The sequence below is a fragment of the Indicator indicator genome, chromosome 1, assembly GCF_027791375.1.
Source record: "Indicator indicator isolate 239-I01 chromosome 1, UM_Iind_1.1, whole genome shotgun sequence".
Taxonomy (NCBI): Eukaryota; Metazoa; Chordata; class Aves; order Piciformes; family Indicatoridae; genus Indicator; species Indicator indicator.
In genome coordinates, this window is record NC_072010.1 from 56,330,774 (window position 1) to 56,354,856 (window position 24,083).

At 40.7% G+C, this 24,083-nt stretch overlaps 1 protein-coding gene across 1 annotated transcript in view; it reads left to right on the forward strand.

The window, feature by feature from the left end:
- Positions 1 to 18,551, forward strand: part of DNAJC3 (DnaJ heat shock protein family (Hsp40) member C3) — a 33,946-nt gene extending 15,395 nt beyond the window's left edge. Inside the window, exons 5-12 of the mRNA XM_054383068.1 lie at positions 5,251 to 5,403; positions 6,695 to 6,876; positions 8,561 to 8,680; positions 10,053 to 10,158; positions 10,267 to 10,387; positions 16,098 to 16,230; positions 17,035 to 17,183; positions 18,325 to 18,551. Coding sequence (XP_054239043.1) covers positions 5,251 to 5,403; positions 6,695 to 6,876; positions 8,561 to 8,680; positions 10,053 to 10,158; positions 10,267 to 10,387; positions 16,098 to 16,230; positions 17,035 to 17,183; positions 18,325 to 18,482 — 1,122 coding nt within the window. The 3' untranslated portion in view covers positions 18,483 to 18,551. The remainder of the gene's footprint in view (positions 1 to 5,250; positions 5,404 to 6,694; positions 6,877 to 8,560; positions 8,681 to 10,052; positions 10,159 to 10,266; positions 10,388 to 16,097; positions 16,231 to 17,034; positions 17,184 to 18,324) is intronic.
- The last annotated feature ends 5,532 nt before the right edge of the window (positions 18,552 to 24,083 follow it).

A 24,083-nucleotide genomic window follows, 5' to 3' on the forward strand; every position in this document is an offset into this window, starting at 1 on the left:
TCTGTAGGACAGAACTCTTGTCTAGTCTACTGGAAAGTGTGGAAAGGATGAAGTTGTCATACGTCTTTTAAATTATTTTGCTGGTTTTTAGACTGACTGTCATGTTCACACTTGCAGCTTTTTGAATAAATACTGTAAATTGAGGTCTCCTAAATATGCAATTTTGTCTCCCTTGGAAGTGTAAAAAATTAAAAGTTGGAAAATGATGGTTCCACTTCCAGCTCCACTAGATGTCAGCCAAGACCAAGTGACTGAGAACTGTACATCTACAAATTGTTTTCTACTCTGGAGAAGTCTTTGGCTGTTCCAAAGTACACTAGAGAGTAGTTTTCTGTGGTTGGTTGGTAAGTGTAATAATACTGTCTTGAATGTAGGTGAAGGAGACCATTTTACAGCACTGTGAGGTACCTTCATTTGGATATTTGAAGGTCTCTTAATCAGATCAAAGTAACATTTAAATTGTTTCCAAATACATTCTTCTGTGGTTCTGTGATGATCTGTAGCTTCCAGGGTAAAGAAAAAAAGGTATTTAAGTACTTCCTTGCAATTTTTTCCATCCCTGTTGTAAGGAAAAATCAACCTGATTTAGAAGTTCCTGTTCACAGAGGAGTCTTTTAAAACTTTATTCGAATAAAGAGAGAGTCCAAGGGACAGTTGCCTATGGGGTCTCTCAAATTGCTGGGAGATACAGCTCCCCTTTTATCCTAAATTCCCAGATGTGACTTTCCCTCTCCCTTTCCCCATTGGCTAAGGTACTCAGGATTTATAGTCTCTCCTGAAACACTTACTACATGTCCCCCTTCACATGCACCCCCCCTGCATCATACAATGTGCATTCATTTAAATTAGGTTCTTCACTTCTCTGGGTGGGCAAGTTAATATTCAGTAGTCTGTGAAGCCTGTGCTCTGTCCTAAAAGTTCAGAAGTTCAGGCTGTGTTCAGTCTGTCATCTTCTGACAGACCGCCTACTGATTTACAGCAAGGTTCAAGATAAGGTACCTAACAGAGCCCCCTTTGTTGTTTACATACACATACATAGAGTAAACTGTCTGGTTCCTCCCTTTCTCTTCCAGCTCCCTCTTAGGCAATTCTTCCTTTGTAAAGACACTGCCTTCTCTTAATCCCATCACTCTTAACCTTACAGCTGTGTTACCTAATACATTGCTTTGCCAGTGCAGAACTTTCTTCTATGCAGTGTTCTTGAGTTCATGGTGTCTCAGTCTGGAGGGGGAAAGAAACTCAGTCTTTTTGAACTTTCCCGTGTTATGAAATTAGAGGCACAAATGAGGCCAAAATATCAACAGCAAGGCTATTTATAAACAGAATAAAGTGGATGGAAAAAAAAGAAAGGGAGGGAGAGAGAGAGAGAGAGAAAAGGGGGGAAAATGGAGAGAGAGGAAGGGAAAGGAATTATATTACCACCTTCCCCCCCAGCCCCAAGACAATTTGGGTCTGTGGAGGAAGGGTGCTGCTGTATCCCTGTTGTCTTGTGCTGTCCATCCTGGAGGAGGGCAGGGAGAGATCCCGAAGTCCAAGTCCAAATCCTTCTCTGAGCAGCCTCCAACATGTGTCTTCAGTAAAGATGTCTGTTCTCTTCTCCATGAGTTGCAGCAGGCAGAACGTAGGGCACAGAGAGAGGGTTCCTCCTGGTCTGCACTCTCCAGGCTACATGTTTATCTGTGTCTGTCCTTTTCTCTCCTTGTATTTTCTTCTCCTGAGCAGGTATTGCTCAGGTCTTTTATATAGTTTTGGGGTTTTGTTGTGGGTGGTTGTTCTTGTTTTTTTTTCAGGTATTGTCCCCAGGGCATGCCAGGTGGTGAATCCATTGTCCTTTTTACCATCCTCCCTTTCTAGTGTAGCTGATGGGTAGGGTGATCTTGTCTGTGCACATTCCAGAGAGTCATTATGTAGAGGCATCTGCCCATTACATATTTCTGTTGTCTGGGAGCAAAGGTGATTTTTATCTTTGCTGGCTCACATCAAGAGAGACAAGATTTAGTCTCTTACACATGGGTATCTTGATCTTGGATAACATGGGTGTTCCTTCAGTTCCCCTCAGAATGTTTTTCATAGACCTAATGCATTTCTTCTCACTGCCTTTATTTACTGTTTGGCATTTGCCAGTTTGAAAAGCAAGAAAACAAAACAGCTTTAGAATGTGTGGGTATATGCCCAGTTTAGTGGCACTGGATGACTGTAAGCAGGTTATGGACATTGTGTGTCTAACACTTTTGGTTTGTAACAGTATTTTGATTTTTAAACAACAGTATTTAAGAGGGTTTCAAGCTGATCATGGCTGTTTGTAATACATACTAAGATACTCAAATGCTATAGATGAATTGCCTGTTTAATCTGTACACTTTGAGTACAGAGGATTTTGAGTTGGTTTTGTTGCTTTTTGTTTTGTTTTCTCACGGTTGTAACTTGTAAGTGTTCTTTGTTAGAATTCCTGTACTAAATGGTCAACTTTTTCCTGTATTGTTAATGGGCCTTTGCAAAGGAAGATGTGGGATTATGTAGCTGGGAAGCAAGACAGATCGTGGTAAGACATCATGGTAAACTTAGACATGTTTTGTAATGCATTCCTGTGCTTCTTTAAAATAAAAGATCCTAAAGCAGAGAATTCTTACTATGTTTAATAGGCAGGAGGCAGAAAGGTAGTACTGCAAAGTTTTGTCTAAAGTCCTTGACATAAAATTCTCAAAGAAGCCAACTTCCTCACAGAGAGTGGTGGGAGGAAAGATGGATATACATGGGAATGCTTTTAAAGCATAACTTGATAAATTGAATGGGCATGACAATTTTTTTTTTCCTTTTAGTCTTGCTTACTTGAACAGAGGGAAGAGTGGGGTTTGCTTTCCCTAGAGTGTGTTTCTCCCCTATACTATGACTAGGCTATAAAATAAAACAGCAACTATAGTAGTAAATCTGTGATAGGTGATTACTTGCAGTAACAAAGTTATTCTTGTATAGTGGCCTTTGATTCCTGTAAAGGAATTAGGCGTAAATTTGGCAGGAGGTGAATGAAAGCTTCTGTTAACAGAGGGCAAGCTCTTGCAACTGAAGCTGCAACTAATTTAATGTTCTAGTCCAAATGTAGTAAATCTCAAAGACAGCAAAACATACTGTGCTGAGAACATGTTCACCAGTAGCAGCATGTTTGTCCATCAGAATTGAGCAGAGCATAGCTTCTGACTTGTGTTATGAGGCCATCGATGAAGGATGTAGAGGAATGTGAAGTTTGCTATAGTACTGTATTTAAATTTAGCTGGATGGATTTTTTAATACTGTGCTACTATCTTGGAAATTTAGCACTCTGTGTGAGCAGTTGTTCTGAGTTGTCATACCCAAGCTTACTGCTCCATAGGAAAAGGAGAAACATTTGAAATACGATGTTATTGATAGAGAAGTGGTAGTTGTCTGATCACAGAGCAAAAAGAAAGATAAAAAGGGGGAAGTAAACCAAAATTAGAATATCAAACTGCATCACGTTTCCAGCTTTTCTTCTGGGAGCTGAATGGATGGGTTCTTTTTAGTTAGCATACCACTATGAGGTTTTACTCAGTAATGTTAATTACTTATTAAGAGCTTCTGAGTGTATGTTTTGATCATACTGTAACACAGGCTTTCATAGCTTCCGTTTGAATGATATTAGAAAGGTTTCTCTTTCATTGTGAACTAGACAGATTATTCTACTTAAAATTTATCTAGAATTTTTCACTCAAATGGTCCTTATTACTATTGGACTTGTCTATATGTTTGTAACATTGCTTTTCATATTCCACTGATGTTTTGCTCCAAATAAATTACAAGAAATATACTGTGTGTCTAAGGAGTGCAGTGTTATCATGAGATAAGTTTAAATGGAAGCATAAAGCTCATCTGTAGCAAAAGGTCTTAATTTTTAAGAGAGGAAAATGCCTAGAAATTGAGGGAGAAATTTAGCAAGTCAGCTGGAACAGAAGAGTTAGAACTTCAGAGAGTTTTGTACTCTCAAAACTTTCAAAATTACAGGGGCAGAAATTTGTTTCTACTGTAAGCTCCAGATTTGGGGAAGAGGATACACAACATCAGTGGTTTATAGGCAGAGTTTCTGTTCTAACTAGAAGAAAAGGTTTTTTGAGACTTGTATTAGGAATCAGCCTACAAAGGAGAAAACTCTTTGATCATGTTCCTCTCTTGCTGAAAACTGGTGTAGGGGATAAACGAGAATTTTCAGGTCTAACTACAACTTAATTTTTGTGAGAATAAAATGAAACAACTGCATAAGGTTCAAAAAGACTTAAAATGAAGAATCTAAGACAGAGGTAGGACTTGTGCATGCTTTTGATCTTGCATTTAGGCTTTTTCCTTTCATATACTTAAGTATTAGAACCAGGGGAAGTTTTGTTAAAGGAGTTCTGAGAGCGGATGTTGAATTACATTAGACTTAACACAAAATATGAGTGTTTGAAGAACTTAAGAGAAAAAGGGAAAGAGGCCACTTTGAGCTGAAGGAGGAAGGAAAAAGTACTGCATTACTTTGAGGACTCAGTAACTTTAGTCAAAATTCTGTGTATAAAATTCAAGGCAGTACTAAGTTTTATTTTAAACCAAACAAAATAAAAATAATTTCAAATCATGCTGATGTGTCCCTTCTAAAACTTTGGAAGTCATGGAATCATAGAATGCGTTGGGTTGGAAGGGACCATTGAAGGTCATCTTGTCCAATCCTGCTGCAGTGAGTGGGGACATTCCCAGCTAGGTTGGGTTGTTAGAGACCTCTCTATGCAACCTGTTCAAGTACTTCACTGCCCTCATTGTAATACCATTCTGATCAGCAACAAGTGTGAAGTCAGTGCCTTGTTCAAACTACACTGATCTTACAGATTATTTCTTGGTTTTGCAAAGAGAATGACTGAGACTCTTACTGGGCCATATTTGGCTTCCTGGGTGGTACCAGAGTTACCTGTGACATTTTGTTATTTGTTTTGGGGTTTTTGGTTGAGTGTTGTATGTACTGCGTCCACTACTAAATGATCAAGCGTGGTGGAGGAAGGAACTGGGTTTCTCTGACTTGTGACAGCTTCTGTTGAAACTAAAAATGTCTGGGGTTTTCTGAATTGTGGGTTTGGAAATATTTCTAGAGGAATTTTAAAACTAATTTTGCTTTATTTGCAGCTTTAGACAGTTCTCCATGATATGATGATTAATGGGACAAAGAGATCTTTGAACAAATATTTCAGTCTCTCTCTTTGCTAATGTTTGCAGCTCAAATCCAATCCTAGCAATAATGAGGAAAAGGAAGCCCAGACTCAGCTGACAAAATCTGATGAGCTACAGCGCCTGCATTCACAAGCATTATCTGCCTACCAGAAAGAGGATTATGAAGCTGCTATTTCTCTTCTTGATGAAATCCTGGCAGTAAGTGTTAAGTAAAATAGTACTGTGAAAGGAAAGTAAGAGCTCCTGTCTTGACATCTGTGTATTTTTGTTTTAATAACAATGTAAGAACACTTGGTATAATATGGTGCTCAGCAAAACAGAGCCAGACACCATAATGAAGCTGGAGAGTGGAGAATGCTGAGCACTACCTGAAAAGAGTCAAAACAATATCCTGTAGTTAGGGTTAAAGATACAACTTCAGCCAAACTTGGGCTATGGATAACTTTCTTGTTCATACTTTCCCCTTTTTTTCACAATTGCATGTTCTTGGGGAAGCTGGGAGAAAGAAGTTGTTCTCACAGTTATGAAGATTTGTCAAATATAACAGGTGCAGAGGATTTTTCGTTGCCTACATGCAGGCAATTTTTATGAGAAAGTGAAGTAACAGAAGTTGAGAAAAATCATATAGCTAAAAATAGCTGTCTGCATTTTTTGGCTTGTGCCTTAGATATCTCCACTTGTTGAGTCTTAATTAGTATAGGTAGTCAGTATAAGTAACTCAATCATTGGGCATTTCTTGTGTCATATAGAAAAGTATATTAAAAGACAGTTGACTACTATGATTCTTCACACACAAATTAATAATTGACTTGGAATTTACAATGTTCCTAGCTTTTGGTGAAGAAGCTGCTGCAGTGTAGGAGTTTATGAAGGGAACGTGGAAAAGCAGAAAAGCCTTGTTCTCGAAAATGATGTTTTTAAAAACATGATACTGGGTAAAGCTGCTTAAGTGAATTATCATAGGCCATTCTTGCCATACTGTAATGTTGTACTATATATATTCAGAATGTAGATACAAAGGTCAAATCTAGTGTAGCTCAATCTTACCCAAAGGCTTTTCTAGAGGACAACTGACAGCTTGATGCCTGCTATTCATTACCCCTGTTCTTTTGGGAAGACATAATAATTTATGGTTCTGATATCCTCCCTGGAGGCTCAGCAGACTGTCCCAGTTTAAGCAGTGCCAGTAGATTTAATTCATCTCCCTGCATGAGCTCATTGAATCATTTACAAATTTTTCAGGCCTTTGTTTTCCTCTATGTGGGCAGGTGCATCACAGCATCCACCAGGAAGCAGAGATGGTAATTTCATGTGCTCTGCATGCAGCTTGAACCTTATGCTGTTGCAGTTGGCAAAGTGAAATTAGATGTTTATTGTTTGGTTTGGGTTTTTCTTTTTTTTTTTTTTTACTATTATTTTTATTTTGTTGGGGAAGAAAAGAAGTGAAGTGTTATGGACCAAAACCAAGCTTTAATTTTGATTCCTCAAGGTTTGTGTTTGGGATGCAGAGCTACGAGAACTTCGAGCTGAGTGTTATATAAAGGAAGGGGAACCAAGCAAAGCCATTAGTGACTTGAAAGCTGCTGCTAAACTAAAGAATGATAACACTGAAGCCTTCTATAAAATCAGCAAAATATATTATCAGCTGGGGGACCATGAACTATCACTCAGGTAATTTTACTGTTTGCTGTAATCGTTATAGTTGAGACAGAAAATGTGGTTCTATAGGTCATGATAAACCATGAGATATCTGCGTTGTTTGGTTTTTGGATGGAGTAGCAACTTGGGTCTGGATCTGGTCAAGGAAGCACTATTTTCAGAAGCTAGGATCTTGCAGTGAAGACACCATCTTTATTCTTGGCAGGCGCTGTCATCAGTGGTTCCTAGCATTTTCCGTAATTAAATAGAAGCCTTGAAGCAGGTCCATTAGTTATTCACATTTACTGTCTTTTATTGTATTTTTCCATGCTAGAAGAAAGTGCAGCTCTGAACTTGCTGTGGTGGAGCCTTTTTAAATTTTGTACCTCCATTCAAGTTAAGGTAAAACGCAAACAAGTCTGATCAAACAGGTTTCAGAGTAAAAAGTCAGGCTTAGGTTCAGCTGAGTTCCTATCAAAAGGACATTTGAGTCATAGCTGAGCTTTGTCTGTTTTTGGCGGCACAAAATACACCTCTGCATAGGTGTTTTGTAATATAGCTGAGTTAAATATATAGGGAAATTACATTCTTTTACATCTGATAACTGCTGAATATGTTTTCTTTCCCAGGGTATATTGCTTTTTCTGTTGTTTAGTCAGTTATTATTGTAACACTTCTGAATCTTTGCATCATTGTCAATATAAAATAATTAAAACCAAAACCAGACAAATACCCCTGTGTGTTCTGGGAGACCTTTTATTGCCTCTCTTTAAATTCATTTTTGGATGAAAGGACAGGTCTTGTAAAGAATTCAGCTCTTTGTTCCCGTGAGCTTTTTTGATGAGGAGTTAATTACACATACCACAGGTGCCGATAGGTAGGCCTTTATTTAGTGTAAAGGCAAACAAGGCAGTGCCGGAGCGCTGTAAAGTACGAAAACCGAAAGCTCTGCTGCTACTAACAGCAGAGCCCGATCCCGAGCAAAGCAGAGCGAACTTACCCCAAGCACCCTGTAAGAAACACTGCAGTACTGAAGGTGGCAAAGTGGTGGAGCTGACCGTCTCCCATCCAGGCAGGTGTCCCCACAAGACCAAATCTTGTCTTGTTGGATCAGAGAAAACGGCAGCACCCCAGTAGTGATCTTCAGGGTTTTTAAGGGTCCCATGTCCTGTGATGTTGTGCCAGGACAATCACAGGACGCTGGGTCTTGGAGCCAAAGCCCCTCCCATATTTCACGGTCGTGTTTTGTGACTTCTCACCCTACTGCTCATGTGCACAGCCTGCCCAGCAATAGTATTCCTCATCTTCATCTCCCTCAGGTCCATTAGCAGTCAAGCAAGAGTTTGAAGGTCTTTTGCGGTCAGCTGAGGATGTCAACACATTTGATACATTCCCATCACTACTCAGTTGCATAAATAAAGGGGCCTACAGATACACGTTTTCTGTTACTCTTATGGTGCACTGGTGAGCTTCTGGTCAAACACCAAGCATTCCCAGACACCCCCCTGGCAGCTGGGCACAAACACCAATTATCCCTGGGCAGGGCTTGGCAGCTGGGTATTTCTCATCAAACTCCAGTTAATTCTTTCCTGCTACACTGTTGCTCTGGACAGCTGATAGATGCTGCATTATGTCTCTAGGTGGAATTTCCTGTATGGTGATGTCTTTATTTTGTTTTGTGGTGTTTTTTTCCCCTTTCCTATCTCCCTATGAAAAGCGAAGTCCGGGAGTGCCTGAAACTGGACCAGGACCATAAGCAATGCTTCTCTCTCTATAAGCAAGTAAAGAAACTCAATAAGCAAATTGAGTCAGCAGAGGAATTCATCAGAGAAGGCAGGTAAGCGTTCAATGCTGCATTAAAACAAAACAAAAAAGAAAAGAAAAATCACTACTGAGGTGCCAGCTTATAGATTGAGGAGTTGATGAAGTGATGCTTTTTGCATCTGTCAGTTGAAGTGGATAACTGAGCACAGCTCTCAAATTACAATTAAAATAAATATTGACTCGCATAGCAACAATCCAATTGTGATTCCTTCTGATGCCACTGTCTTGCATATTTAACTTCTTTGTGAAGCAGGTAGTTAAGACTAAGACAGGGATAATGTTTGTCCGCTTTCGTACGTTATTATTCAGCACTGATGAGGCAACACCTCAAGTGCTGTGTTCCCCAGTACAAGAGAGATTAAGCTTCAGAGTCCAGCAAAGTGCCACTAAGATGGTGGAGGGCCTGGAACATCCCTCCAGAGAGGAAAGGCTGAGATAGGTAGAGTTGTTCCCCCTGAGCCTTCTAAGCTACAGGGTGATTTCATCACTGTATATAAATACCCAAAAGGAAGATTCAAAGAGGACGCCAGTTGTCTTTGAGGGGTGCCCTGTGACAGAACCAGAGGCAATAGGTATAAACTGAAACAGGAAATTCTCAAAATGCTTACCACTATCCCCTTGCATCTACTCGTGCAGATTGCCCAGAGAGGTTGTAGAGTCTCCCCACTTTGGAGATACTCAAAATCAATCTGCACACAGTCCTGAGTAACCTGCTCTAGATGGCCCTATTTGAACACATTTAAGGACTGTGCCTTTAAAATAAAACCACTTAGTAACTGCAGTGCCTTAATAGTACAAGTGGATCTGATTTGGCTTCCTTATGCACCTTATGGATAATGCCTCTGTATTCTTGCATTTTAAGGTGAATGTTTTAATCAGTTCCTTACTCAAACCATGGAACTCCAACATCTTTGAAACCCTCACAGCAAAAACTCATCTTATCATATGACTTACAGAGAAGAGAGAAAGGAGAAAACAACCACCCAGTTCAAGCTGGCATAGAGAACTTTTCTTTCTTTGTACCAAGAAATGCAGATAATGCAGTGCTCCCAGCAAGACTCTAGACTTAGTACATCTCATACTAGGGAGGGAGATATTTTATTCCAAGTGCAGAGTGGCATGTTGGACAGGAGACATATGTAGAAACTGTTGCCTGTACACAGTGAGGGATAGCAGTTGTTCCATGTTTTGCAAAGGTCTGACAGGCACAGTGCCTTCTCTTTTGTCTCATAGCACAGAAAAGTTGCCTTTACACTACACTTTTAAGACTGTTAAGGTACATTGTATGAATGTGGAAATCAGAATTTTAAAGCTTGTAAATAAATCACAACACCCTGAAACAGTCACTACCCTTCCTATTATGCTTATCTTTATGATTTAAACAGGTATGAAGATGCTATCAGTAAATATGAGTCTGCAATGAAAACTGAGCCAGAAGTCCCAGTTTATGCTACTCGTGCCAAAGAAAGAATCTGCCACTGCTTATCAAAGGTCATTCTGCTTCTCTCTCTCTCTGTAAATTTCTTTAAAACAAGCAATCCCACCCCCACCCTCAAAAACCACAATTACCTGAACTTTCTTTTATTTTCTGCGCTCCAGAACCAGCAGCCTACAGAAGCCATAGAAGTTTGTACAGAAGTCCTGCAGCTGGAACCAACCAATGTGAATGCCCTAAAAGACAGAGCAGAGGCTTATTTGCTGGAAGACCTCTATGAAGAAGGTACAGTTGTGTGCAGTTTGCACATACTTTTGTGGGGATGTTTAAAAAACAGTCAATATTTCAGAAATTTTTTAATGTGCACTTTGATTCTACACTATGTTGTTATTCCTAATCAGCACTGATAGTTTTAGAGTTACAAAAATACCTGCTGGTAATTATGCCTTGATTAGTGTAAGTGGAATGTACTTGTTTTATGTGCACTGGAATAATCCTTACAACAGTGAGCTATGTTCAGGATGTTCTATGAGACTGTACAGCTTCACTTACTTAAACACAACACATTTTGTATAATCAGCAATGTTAGACAATTGCATTGAGATAAAGGTAATTATAGGGTGATGGAAATCTATTTTAGGAGCTCCTTCTTTAATGTTTTTAGATGACAGCATGAAACAAAACTGTTCTATCCCCTAGCATAGGTCGAGAGCAGAGGATAACAGCCATTTCTGCACCTCCATGGATATCTATGGTGCTGCTGTGACGAGTGAACTGATTTTACTGTTGAGGTTTCATTTTTTGTGAGGTTTGCATAAAATGTGTACTGGTACACAGTCCCATCAACAGCCTTGGAAAGCTGGGACTGAGTAATGGGTGTTTCTGAGTTATACCGTGGTGTTGTTCCCTAGCTTCTCTAAGAGTACAAAGTACTAATGTGCTATAAAAAAAACCTACTTCAAAGTTAGTGATTCTCATTCTGACAAGAAACCAGGCTTAAGAAGGAAGTTCGGACAGTCTGTGCGTTCCACCCCAGTGCCCAGTCATGCAGCAGTTTTTGAAGCATTGGGCTATTTCAGTCAAATGTGATGAGGAAAAGGACTATCAGGCTTTAACTCTGCAGAAGACTAGTTCCATTAATTTTAGTAATTGTAGAAGAATTTTTATTTTCAGTATTCTGGTGTGGTTTCAGATAGTCCTTTTCATCAGCTCTGTACACTTTGTACCTGTGAAGTGACCTAGTCCCTCTTTGAGGCTGGCAAAGCTTCTTACCCCCTTATAAGAAAAACAGTGGAAGACTAAAGCTTTTTGAAGGACTGCTGACCTTTGTACAAAGGAATCACTTGAAAATACCAAACAAATAAAGTGTGAGGGGAAAATTATCTTTCTGGTTTTCTATCCTTTGATCAATTAGAACTGCAGTGTTGACCTAAAAGGAAGATTTCAGTGATGAGGCCCCCTTTGGGCATTTCCCCATCTTCTATACTTCAGTACAGCAGAAGTAAGCCCAGTCAGTGATGGGGAAAAGTAAATTTATAAATGAACAGAAAGGAAAAAAAACATTTGGTCTAAAAATTAATTAAAAGTACATAGTACACATCTACATAATTACAGCTTGTATGAAAGTTTGGTTTTTTTATTTTTAAGAGGAGGAAGTGTTTTTAATGAAGCACTCTTCCAGTTGCTGTTGGAGTGAGTCCAGAGGAGGTCCATAGAGATGATCCAAGGGCTGGAGCACCTCTGCTGTGAGGATAGGCTGAGGGAGCTGGGGGTGTTCAGCCTGGAGAAGACAAGACTCAGTGTGGACTTCAGAGCTGCCTTCCAATACCTGAAGGGATCCTACAGGAAGGCCGAAGAGGGACCTTTCATAAGGGTGTCTAGCAGCAGGACAAGGGGGAATAGTTTGAAGCTGAGGGAGAGCAGGGTTAGACTGGATCTTAGGAAGAAGCTCTTCAGTATGAGGGTGGTGGGATTCTGGAATAGGCTGCCTGGAGTAGATGTGGATGCTTCCTGCCTGGGAGTGTTCAAGGCCAGGCTGGATATGAGGCCTTGAGCAGTCAAGTCTAGTTAAGAGGGAGTTTTGGAGTAGGTGATGTCTGAGGTCCCTTCCAGCCTAAGCCATTTTATGATTCTGTGATTGACAAGTATCAGCCAAAGGAGAACCCAAAGAAAATTTAGGGTTTGTGTTGTTGTGTGGTTTTGTGGGTTTTTTGGGTTTTTTTGTTTTGGTTTGGTTTTTTCCCCCTCAAGGTGTATGAATCTTGCGCTTGGAGAAAGGTATGGAGAGAGGCCCTGCTGTGAGTCCTCTTAAATAACCCTTTTGCTTCCTGCTGTTGGACAGAACTGATCTGTTTGTTCCCTTGAAACTGACACATCTCGATTTGGATCTTTCTGACATTAGCCTCTATTAAATCTTCATCTATTTATGATTCCTCTAGGGTGAGAGAATCTGACAACTCTTGCAAATTAGAGAAGAAAGTTTTGTAACAAGGTCCTGCACAAGTGCGCAGAGACCCTTTGGTCTTGCTATTGGAGCAAATGCCTCCCTATTATGGGGCATAAGGAAACAGAGGATTGTCTGGAATCTGGGAGGAGAGCTTATTCCCTGAGCTGGAACCAGCTGAGTTTGGTTTAGTTTGATTCTGAGTGGACAACTGTGATAGAATGGAGCCATGCTCCTCCAAATCCCTGCTGTTCAGCATGTCCCCTGTCTTTTTCCTGCCCTTGACTGTAGTGAGATGGTTGTGGTTGCACTCTGCCTTCCAGCTGAGCCTCCATAAACAGTATTACAGTCCATTAATATGAGTCTGCCTGAAGGTGTCTGCACTTGCCCTTCAGTTTTTACTGCTGTAAAATGATGACTGATTTCTCTCTGCTGCAGAGAACAGTACAGCAATTAAAATTGTAGCCTCATACTTAAAGGGGCAAACTGATTCTTGTTTTTCCCTCAAGAAAATTTCAAGCTGGAGATACCTATTTTTCTGTTTAAAGACAGAAAATTGCGAAGTACTTGTAATTCAGAACTTTGAAGGTGGTTATTGTTAAATGTTGAAGATGTACTTCAGTATGTATAGCTGAGTTCTGATTCCCATCAAATGGTTTTAATTACTTTAATTACTTTTATAATCACAGGGGATCCAGGGCTTGTGTAAGAGACAGATGTGCAATTCTCTTTCTGGTTTACATCATAAGTACAGGAGTCTGTCTAAAGGATACAGAAGTTTTTTCAAATAAGAAAAAAAAGCCCAAACACAGAACTTCCCCCACTCTCGTAGAGGAAACAGCCCCTATCCCAGTAAGGGCACTACTGGTTCAGCTGTTCCTCTAATAGAGTTGGCATGGACGTGAGTTGTCTGCAGTTACTCGTGTCTGCTAGCAAATTAGTTCTGCACATGGAATGATGGCCAATCCTGGTCACTGTTTTAAAGATGCAGACAAGATACAAAAGCCAGCTAGGATGTTTAGAGCTACAATGTGATTACTATTTGAAAGATTGTGAAGACTCTTACATTGAAAAAAGGAGTCAGATTTGACTCACGTATTGTGATGGTTTAAAAACTGTCTTTTTAATTTTTCTTCACAGAGAGCAGAGAAAGCTAAAGAATGTAAATAAATCACTATTGGTTGTAAGAAAGCAAAATAATGATTGTTCTAAACACTTCTATTGGATAGATAGAAATGTTTAAGAACCACCACTCAAAACAAAGTTGGGGCACTCGGAGTCTGGGCTTGCTTGCTGGGCTTCTCTCTGGCTGCTGCTTCTTCTTTTCTAGCTGAAGATAACACACTGACCTTGGCAAGCTAAGTCTAACAGCCTCTCTGCTTCTTAGCTCTCTGCCTTCTGCCAGGGGGTCTGGAGGAGTCTTTCTGGTTGGGGGGCTGGAGAGGCCCCTTGGGGAAGAGGCCCCTTTGGGGGAAGCAAAGGGAGCTTGGTTGTGCTTTTCTGTTGATTGTACGTATTTGTAAATGTTATAAATTGTGTATATTTGTACATATTAAATTGAAAGTGGTACTGGAAAATAGTTGTTCGTTTCATATCACAGAAGAGGATGGAATAAAGAAAAGATGCTCTCTGAAATAGGCCAGTAAGAAGCAGCAGTGATTCTTTGTGTTGGTTTGTGAGGTGCTAGTGCTTTTAGAAGTAGTGGTTGAGAAGAACTGATTAAATACCTCGCTCAATGTACCATGAATTAGTAATAAGTCTCCTGGTTTTATAGCAAACTTCTTGTGATCAGGAAGCTGTCATCCTGCTTCCACCTGTGTCTGTGTCCCACCCTTCAGGTGCAGAGAGCGACTAGCTCTTTGAAAGAGAAGAATTGGAGAACACCATAAAAACTGAAGTCACTTCAGCTGAAAGTGGCAAAATGTACTTGCTGTCAGGTGTGCAGCACTAACAAACAGTTTTTCATATGCTTACTGCTTGCAACCTTTAAATGAGGGAGTCAGTTCTGAAAAAGAGAAATCTAGTACTGTCACTGCAGATAGCTGCCCCCCTGAGCAGCCTGGTTTCCAGCAGTGGTGGATGCTGTAGGTGATCTGATGCTCAGTGAAGCTGAGCAATCTGATCTCCATTGGCAGTAGTGGTGGGATCTCCCAGTATTACTTGAAGCTGATGAAGTGTGCTGGTGCTTAAAGTTACTGGAGCAGTAAAGCAGCAGAATGAAATCTCTGTGGTTTGGGGTTTTTTTCTTTATCAGCTTCAACAGCATATACTTGACACATGCATTAGTGTACAGTCCCATTTGTTGGTTTTGGGGGTTTTCCCCCCTGTATTTATTTTTATGATTGGACAAATGATTAAAAATACCAGCAGAAGCCTAAATGCTTTGTTCCAGCAGGATATGAGAACATCCAGTGATGTGAAAGTGAATAGGAATTTTGTTTTGCTTGTAATTGCATGTGAAATTGTTGGAGCACTGGAAATGCTTTCTGGATTTTTTTTTTTTATTTTATTTTCAATAACCAAATTGCAGTGGTATCAGGTGTCTGGATAATACCAATTCATCAGCACTTCCTGCTGTCTCGCTCAAACAGTGGAAAACAAATGTAACACCTGCTGAGAAATAGCATCTGCTTGGAAATAATCTGATGCAAGTACTCTGTCTAATTTGAGAAACCTAGGAGACTTGGATCTGCAAATGAGACTTGGAGGATTATAAGAGTGAAAGAAGAGCAGCCTCATTAAAGACTTCAACAACTGCTTCCCTAGATAAATCTTGATCTCAAAGAATATTTAAACTCAGTGACCTAAGCATTCGGTTGCCACTTAAAATAATATAGTTTACTTAAAGAGTAGACTTGGAATTTCTTTAAAACTTATAAATACTTTATAGCATTGCTCTTACTTTCATTCCTGAGAAATGCAGCTCTTGAAATAAAAACAAGAGCACACCTTTGGAAAAAAAACATGTATTAAGGTGTCATTCTGCAGAGGCATAAAAAGCAAGTATTTGTCTTTCACTAACAGTATGGCCTTACTGGTAGGCCAACATCTGTCTTCATTATCACTGAAGAGGAAGGGGCTTTCTCTCATGTTGATTGAGAGGGCAGGCTGTGGGAGAAGGCTTATTAATTTGAAGACTCTGTATAATGCATCTTTGAACAGCAGTGTGGGACTAATGTTCTGCAGTGGCCTGTTCAAGTACTACTCACAGAAACTTGCTTCTTCTGTTTTGTCTCAGCCCTAGATGCTCATTATGTTCATCCATTGGACATCTAGAGAGTGTTGTGACCTACACCTAGTAGCCTCCCTTCTCCTTCCTTTACAAAAAGTGTGATGAATCTAAAGAAAGAAAATTACCTCATTTAAATGTGAAAATTAATCTCCTCTGCTCCAAGGTTTTCTACTTGGAAAAAAGAAACCGAAAACATGGCAAGTTGAAATAAGCTTTGCTGCTTAAACATAGTCATAGAATAACTTCTGTTTTGGTGAGAAGTTGAGTTCTTTATTTTGAAGTTTATAAAGAGTTGTGTAATTTTTTTTTTTTAATAAAAGCTATTAAAGACTATGAGACTGCTCAAGCCAATAGTGAAAATGACCAGCAGGTTCGGGAGGGGCTAGAACGTGCCCAGAAGATGCTGAAGCAATCGCAGAAGAGGGATTACTATAAAATCTTGGGAGTAAAAAGGTAAGATGTTAGTATCTGAGATAACAACAAGAAGTTGGTTGTTAAAACTGGTACGTTTAGGGCTGATCACTTAAATTTGTTCTGTGTTAGTTTTTGTTCCTGTACCTTGCTACCTTCCCTTTTGTACTCGTACTAGTTTATCAGCATTCAGCTTTTAAGTAGCATTTGTTTACACTTCCTTTTAAAAAGAATGAAAAAATAACATTGGAGAAAATAGGAAATAAATCCCTTGTCAAGAAATTCTTAATATAGATGCCCGAGAGTCACATGAACCAATTGGGGAAGAAACAAAGACTGGAAGATACTACTGAAAACAACAAAAAAGTAAAATTGTGGTAGATAGTGTAATAGGTTGGAAGAATTCAAAAAGAGTAACTAAAATGTATCTAAAATAATTCTGCCATTAACCTTGAGAAACTAGCAACTTCCCTTTCTATTGAGGACCAGATGTCCAATTCTGAACTACTATCAGTCAGCCTTCAAGTTGTGAACTAATTTCATCTCTGCTCTTTATGCTTTTTGTTACTCACCTCACTGTAAATTCTTCAGCCAGGGAGCAGTGTTCTGCACAGTAGCTGTCAGTAGCATTTTCCAAGGAATATACATAGGTGGTTAGAAGGTTCAACCTGCTTTCTCTCTTTTCTGTGTAAAGAATCCTCAGTGCCACCTGCAAAAGGTTAACTAGCACTTTGTGATTTTCCTGATGCCTGTAATTACTGTCTCAGTGTTTGAAATAAACCTGTAACTTCACTAATGTGACATAGGAACAATTAAAAAAAAAAATCTATGATTTTGTCTATCCAGAAATGCTCGAAAGCAAGAAATCATAAAAGCTTACAGAAAGCTGGCATCCCAGTGGCATCCTGATAACTTCCAGAGTGAGGAAGAAAAGAAGAAGGCAGAGAAAAAATTCATTGATATAGCAGCTGCTAAAGAAGTCCTCACTGACCCAGGTAATGACTGTTCTTAAGCAGTTGCCTTTATTTAATTATTTTTTACAGCAATGTAAAATGCAGCACGTGTAAGCATTATAGTTTCCTTTTTCCCCATTCTCCCTTTCTCCTCTTCCTGTGTTAAGAAATCAAGGCACTGATACTTGGGTCCAATCTGTTGAATGAAGTCCATTTCAAACCTGAAGTTGTTTATTGTGTTTCAGTGACTTCTGTTTTAAAGTCAAACAAAAATTGATTATTCCAAAGGTCTCTTTCTGGAATATCTTTCAGAGGTTCCCAGGACTGATGAACTCTAGAGATGCTTTAAGCATGTGGGTGTCTCCTTCTGCCTAAAGTTCTATTGCAGTATGCTCTGAGGCCATCTTCCACATTCCTTCTCGAGCCAGTCTTGTGATTTCCTCCCTAACTCCTTTGCTTCCCTTCTCTGCCTTGATAAAATGGATGTCCCAAAAAAGTGCTGTGCAATCAAAAACCCTGTGGGACTTGTAGGCTGCTTGAAAGTTATATGAAGATGTAAATGAGACAGTAATTATATAGCCTGTGACTTGTCTGTGGGTCTTGGGGAAGGCTTTCACTTTTGTCTTCACTGGACAAAACCACCATGAACATTCTTTCTGCCTCTGAACTGCTGCCCCCAGACAGCTGTCTGCTTGAATGGGGTGTGGTGAAGATTGAAAACATTTCAGTCTCTGCATGCTGACTTCTGTGCTGTTGCTGAATGATCAATAATTGGAATTTATTAACAGTAAAGAATTGGCCAGCTTACAGCATGGTCTGTCCTCAGACCATCCTGAGTGAGTGCAGCTATGAGAGAATAGATTCAATAAATTCAGCAGGGCAAAATGAGTTAAAGATCTCGTTGGGGGCATCCCTGCTTACTGCAGGGAGGGTTTGACTAGATAACCTTGAAAGGTCCCATCTAAAGTTATTTGTTCAGTGTTTTCAGAAAGTCTCTTCTCAGGCTGTCCCTGGGACAGCTTTGAAAACTCAGTCATTTAGTTCTACAGATGGTACCAACACAAGTGATGTTTATAATTCTCTGGCCTGGGAGGGTTCTGAATTGGTTGTTGGTCATCAAAGATACTGGTGTTACTGCTCTAACTGTTGTGCCATGATTTCACCTTGGTTTTGTTTCCTCCAGAAATGAGACGGAAGTTTGATGCAGGAGAGGACCCACTGGATGCGGAGAGTCAGCAGGGTGGGGGAAACCCTTTCCACCGGAACTGGAACACATGGCAAGGATTCAACCCCTTTGGCTCTGGAGGAGGACCATTTACATTCAAGTTTCACTTCAGTTAGAGCCAAGACTGTTTCTGGGGGCTGCTGCTGTTTTTTACTTAATTCGTTGAAAAATAAAAAGTCTCTCAGTTCAAGACCCAAAATCTTAATTTCTAATGTTGTCCTTAATCCAGAGTCTTACTGCAGTGGAAAAAAGCTCCTTCTCTCTTCTGGCATTCAGAGGGTTTGCGTTGTGGTGAGCTTGATAAGCTCACGCTGGCTGGGGGGTTTGCTACTGTTGGTGTATTTGTTGTGGATATATGCAGGATGTTTTTATTCCTACTGATGGAAAAAACAGTAAGAGGCTACTTAGGACAACACTTAAACATAAATTTAAGACTCAAGTATATGCTTAAAGGTAAAAATGCATGTAAATATTTTTTTCTGAATCGGGGCCCAATGAACAGGGCAAGCGTAGTTCCAGCAGTCTCTACGTTAGCAAAGCGTTAGTCGCAGTGCTTGGCGAAGCGAGCCCTTTCTCAGTGTTCTCACAAGGAAGTGCTGGTGGCCACCTGCTGCATTGGTGTTGGCAGTGCCACAGGTGGGGTGGGGAGGCTGCATGCTGAGTGAGTCTAAAGGATCGCTCTGACAGGAGATGGCTTCTGTCTGGCTGTACTTGAAAACTCCTGCTTGCTTCGTTCATTAACCTGCAGCCGATTGCGGTGGTTTCCTTGGCAGCAATTCTCAATTAAGAAATTTAAAAGTAGATCTCTTTTTCAAAATACTTTCTGATTGTGGCTTGGGATGATTAGGTGTCATTTTTGAGTAGTTTGCACTTGAACAACAAAGTAATCTGCTTGAGATTTGAGCAACAAGTTTGATGTCACATTTCCCTGACTATGCAGCAATTTGTTACTTTTCTGTCCAAACACTTGGACCTAGTAGAGGTTGTGAGGTGAGCGTACTGTGGCTATGGGAATTAACTCCTACCCTGCAATGCAGCTCCTTTGCTTGTGCTGGGTGGTGCAGCAGTGAGTTAGTATTATGTGAAATTGGTTCAAGTAATTTTGTTTTGTGTAACAGCCACAGTACTGCAGAAACAAAGGCCTGTGTGCATACAGGGGACTGACTTTCCATTAGCCACCAGTCTGGTTTATTTTTTTTCTATCTGCATGTAGCTAAAATTGGTTTTGTGTATTGATGGGAGTATGTGAATGCAATGTGAGGTGTTGCCAGGTCTGTAGCTGCTATGGAATAATCTTCTTCTGCCACAGAATGTATTACTGATGACTTTCATCAGCAGCCATTCTCTTAGAATGGAAGAATTCAGTGCATTGATGTTTTCTTGATTGGATTTTAACTCGAAAACAATCAGCTGAGAGGAATCTTCTGTCACTTCAACTCACAACGTTTGAAAGTACCAGCAGTCTCTCATAAATGAAATCAGCATATCAGGGCTTCAGTCTGGAAGTGGGGGTTTTATTACTGTGATTGGAGTTGCTAGTGAAGGATTCCCCTTGTTTCCTGCCTCAAGTACTTTACAAACATAATTGTTGAGGTCATGTGGCTTTGTAAAATGTTTTCCAACAGCAATTCAAAGGTCAGTGTTTGTTCAGCAGAAATTTGTCTTTGATCTGAAGACTGTATGTGGTAGTTTCTAACAGTTCATGGTACAAAACCACCTCAGCAGCCTGTTAAACTCCAGTGTTGGATGTTTTCTGAGTTGAATGAGTTTCTAGAATTTTGACTTCTGCTTTTGACCTGTCTGAAAGCTTTTTGTTTAGACTCTAGAAGATGCTTAGAATGCTGTTCACAACGTTCTAGGCTGGTTGGCATGGTTCTCATAGGGCTGCTGCACAGCAAATGTCCTGTCACCCCCTGGTGTGGGCCAATGCAGACAGCCCCCTGTGTGCATGCTTCTTGCTCACAGTAAGCAAAAGATGTGTGAGGTTGTGGTCACATACAGGTGCCTCTGTAGCTGTCATCAGCACTCTTTCCCTGAGGGGTGAGTTAGACCCAGCCCAGGCTGCGTGGCCTCTGCTGTGAGGCTTACTGGTGGCGTGTGTGTGAGAGCCACCGCTCTGTACAGGCTATGGCTGTGTCACCTTCCTCACCGCAGGAGTGGCTATTCCAATGGAGGATGTCCCTGCTCACTGCATGGAGGTTGGACTAGATGACCTTTAGAAGTCTCTTCCAACCCAAACCATTCTATGTTTCTGTGACTACTGAATAACCAGTGCAAGCAATGTGTCACATGCTGCATGTACAGGAGCCTTGTTTGGCTTCAGGAAGCCACTGTAAAACACCCACAGCCAGCTCTGTGCCAGGGGAGGAGTAGAGGTGATCCATCTTCTGTTAAAGGACTGCCTGTGTTCAGCGGGTTTGTTCTCCTCCCATTGTTTTAAAAGCTACAGCTGAGAAAATTATTTCCTGGTTTTTTTAATTTGTTTTCATTTAGGGAAGGAATAAGATGGTCCCTCATAAGCAAATTATTGACACAAGGCACTGATGTTAGAGCAGCGTGGCTTTGTTCTTCCAAGGCCATGGAGGAACTGTACACTGGAAGCAGTCAGGAACAAATAGGGCAGTGTTATTTGGAGAATGAATGGGAAAGGGAAAATTACATACTGAAAAACCAGACAAGGCTCGGATGTTGTCAGTAGGAGGAAGATGGTTAATGTGTGACTGCTGTTCATAGATTGCTTTTGTGCAAGGCAGCATCTTGAAACCAAGAAATGACAATGGAGAGCAAGGCCTTCTGACACTGTGCAGCGGGGTGCTGTGAGAAGCAGTACCACTCCAGCAGAGATGCTGGTGTGTGACTCTAAGGTACTTCTGCAACTGCAGGGTGACAAGGTTGTATTGAAAAACAAGCAGGGACCTTCCAAGGGTCACCCCATATGGTGATGGGCTTCCTGACGCAGCTGTAGAAAATGAAGCACCGGTAACAGGTGGAGTGTTAGCAGTGCAGGCGATGCCAGAGGAAGCTGCATTCGCCTCTTTATTTATTAGTGGGTGGCTGGAGTGCAATTATGTTCAGTAACTGAACACTGAAGTAAATGTCTTGGTAGTTTGTAAGCCCTGAGGTATGCATGAAGCATCCTTGCAGTCGCTGCAACCTGTCTGTAGATGCAAACTGTTGAGTTCTCTTTCAGTTCTAATAAACTCTAGGTTCCAGCTTGGTTTTAAATGAAGGGGGTGAGGGGACACACACCATGTTTTACTCATTACATTTGTAATACTGATGTATTAATAAATCAGTATTAAAACAGATTCAAAACAAGTTATAATAGCTCAAAGTTATGGCATACACAGAAAATGTCAGCTTAAACTTTTTTTTGTTTAAAAATAATGATGATTATTACTATTTCAGTTTTCAGACCAATGTTTGGAATATGAATTATTATTCTTCTATTTAGGGCTGTGACTTGTAGGATCCTTGCTGGAGACTAGTCAGTATAGCATAGCAGGTTAGTGGTATTTAAAAGTGCCTTACTGTAAGGTATTGTTTCTTTGCTCTGTAACACACACTTTATCCATAAAATAATGAAAGAAATAAATGGGAGAAATTTCTTTTTTTTATTCCTTCCCCCCACTGCCTTCCCCCTCAGCAAATCTCAAAGTAGCAGCTTTATGTTTTAAGAAGGATAAGCTGGTCAGAGATTTATCAAGTGTTTCAAATTATAAAATGTGTTTATATAAAATCATAAATCTAAAAAGCAAGTACTGTTTTTTCTAAAACTGTGGGAATTCTTTTATGGTATTTTTCACAATAAAGATATTTATGATGACAAGAAAGCACTGCAGTGAATGTGTCTGCCATTCTTTCTTCATCCTGCTCTCCAGGTTTGAAGCCACCTGTGCAGAGATGTAGTAAAAGGCTCCCAGGACCCGGGCTTGGGGGCTAAATTAACATTTCTTAGGCAGCTAATGTAAAAGTTGTCAGGCTGTAACAAGTAAGGTACAGAGCAAAGCAGCAATTTGGGTTTCAAACTTTGGTTTTCCTCCCAAGGCCTGACACAGCTACTTCCTGCCCATGGGTGCTGCCCTCCCTGTAGCACAGAGCAGTGAGCAGGAGCAGCACTGACAGGTGTTCAACTCAGAGGGCAGCTTTTGACAAACTGTCACAGACTGCCTCTGTTCTAAGAGGCTGGGGCAAAGTCACATAACAGCCTGACTTCCTGGATAGCAGCATGTCCCAGGAAAGCCTCTGTCCCCCCAGTTGCTGCATGAGAGGAGGGGAGGAATCCCCTCTATTCTCTTTCTTGAGGCTTGAACTTGCAGCCAGCCAGCAGCTCTGGGGAGAAAAGCTGGGTTGTGGAGGGCCTGTGGGACATGTAAAATGACTACATAGTCTGAGTAATTTCTGATGAAATGATAACAACAACTTCTGCAGCCAGTTAACTGTTCATTATTTTGTTATTTGGGGGTGTGGTTGGAAGCAGAGGCTTCTTTAATTGGCCAGGTTTCATTTGAGATTCTTTAGTGGGGGCAGATAGGAGCACTTCTGACCTTGACCTCAGGAAAGCACAACAGTAAAAGGTGCAGTTATGGTCTAGGAAAGATACATGAGAGTGTGGGGGAAGGAGTTACAGCAGGAGGTCAGGGTGGGGTTTTCTGGGTGGTTGGTGGTTTTTCATTAGGCTCCAGCAAACTGAGGAGGGACATACTATGCCGAGAGACAGGTACAGTTGCAGGTGAGCAGATGCTTCCAAGTTCTGGCAGTTTTCAGAACAGGAGGGAGTGGTGTATCTCTTTGTCCTGTCCTCAACCCTTGACACTTACATCACCTACACATTTAGGAAGAATTTTTCTATAGGCAAAACATTTCCCCCCTGTTGTAGCAGCAAGCCTCAATGTGCTTTAGCGAATGCCAGATGCTTGCTGTGGGACAGCTCATGTTAAAGGTAGTGGTAGTACACAGCATATCCGTAGGAGAGGTACCACCTAACAGAGCAGCAGCCTGCCTCCTGCATTTGAGTAGCTAAAACTACAGCCCCTGACAAACACTGGTGCTAAAAGGTGTCATAATGGACACAAGTACCAGACAGATGTAGGTACGTACAGACAGAACATTCACATTTCAGAGAGAATACGATACACTAAAGGAGGACAACCTCTCTGTCATTGGTCTGTTAAATACCTACAAGTGGAACTTAAATCAGTATGACAAGTCAGCTGAAAGGGACCATCTCTGACAGCTGGCTTCTTGGAACAGGAGGGTGTGTGGGGGGTAATAAAAAAGGACCCCACTGAGAGTGCTTTCTCTCTTGAGTTCTGAAGTTTTGGTTGCTTCCCTTTCATCTTCACTCTGTGCTGAGAGGAAAGGCTCTGCAAGCAAAGGCAGTCTGTTTCTGAGAAGTCCAGCATAAGCCCAGGATGCAGTTTATGCAATCAGTGTCTATCACAACCCCTTCACAAGGTGCAAATCTGGCTCCTTGCCACCTCCATGGTGTTCAATGGCATTCTGCACACTGGAAAACTGACCTCATGGCACAGTGGCCTTAGAGATATAGCACCTCAGCAACAGAGATCAAGCACCTTCAGGCCTGTGATTTTAGATATAGATATATATATATATATATATATTAATCTGTATAAAACATTATTTCTTCAGAAGGAAGAAAACCATTATTTGGTAATAAAAGATCAGTAACCACTTAACTAATCACACAGCTATAT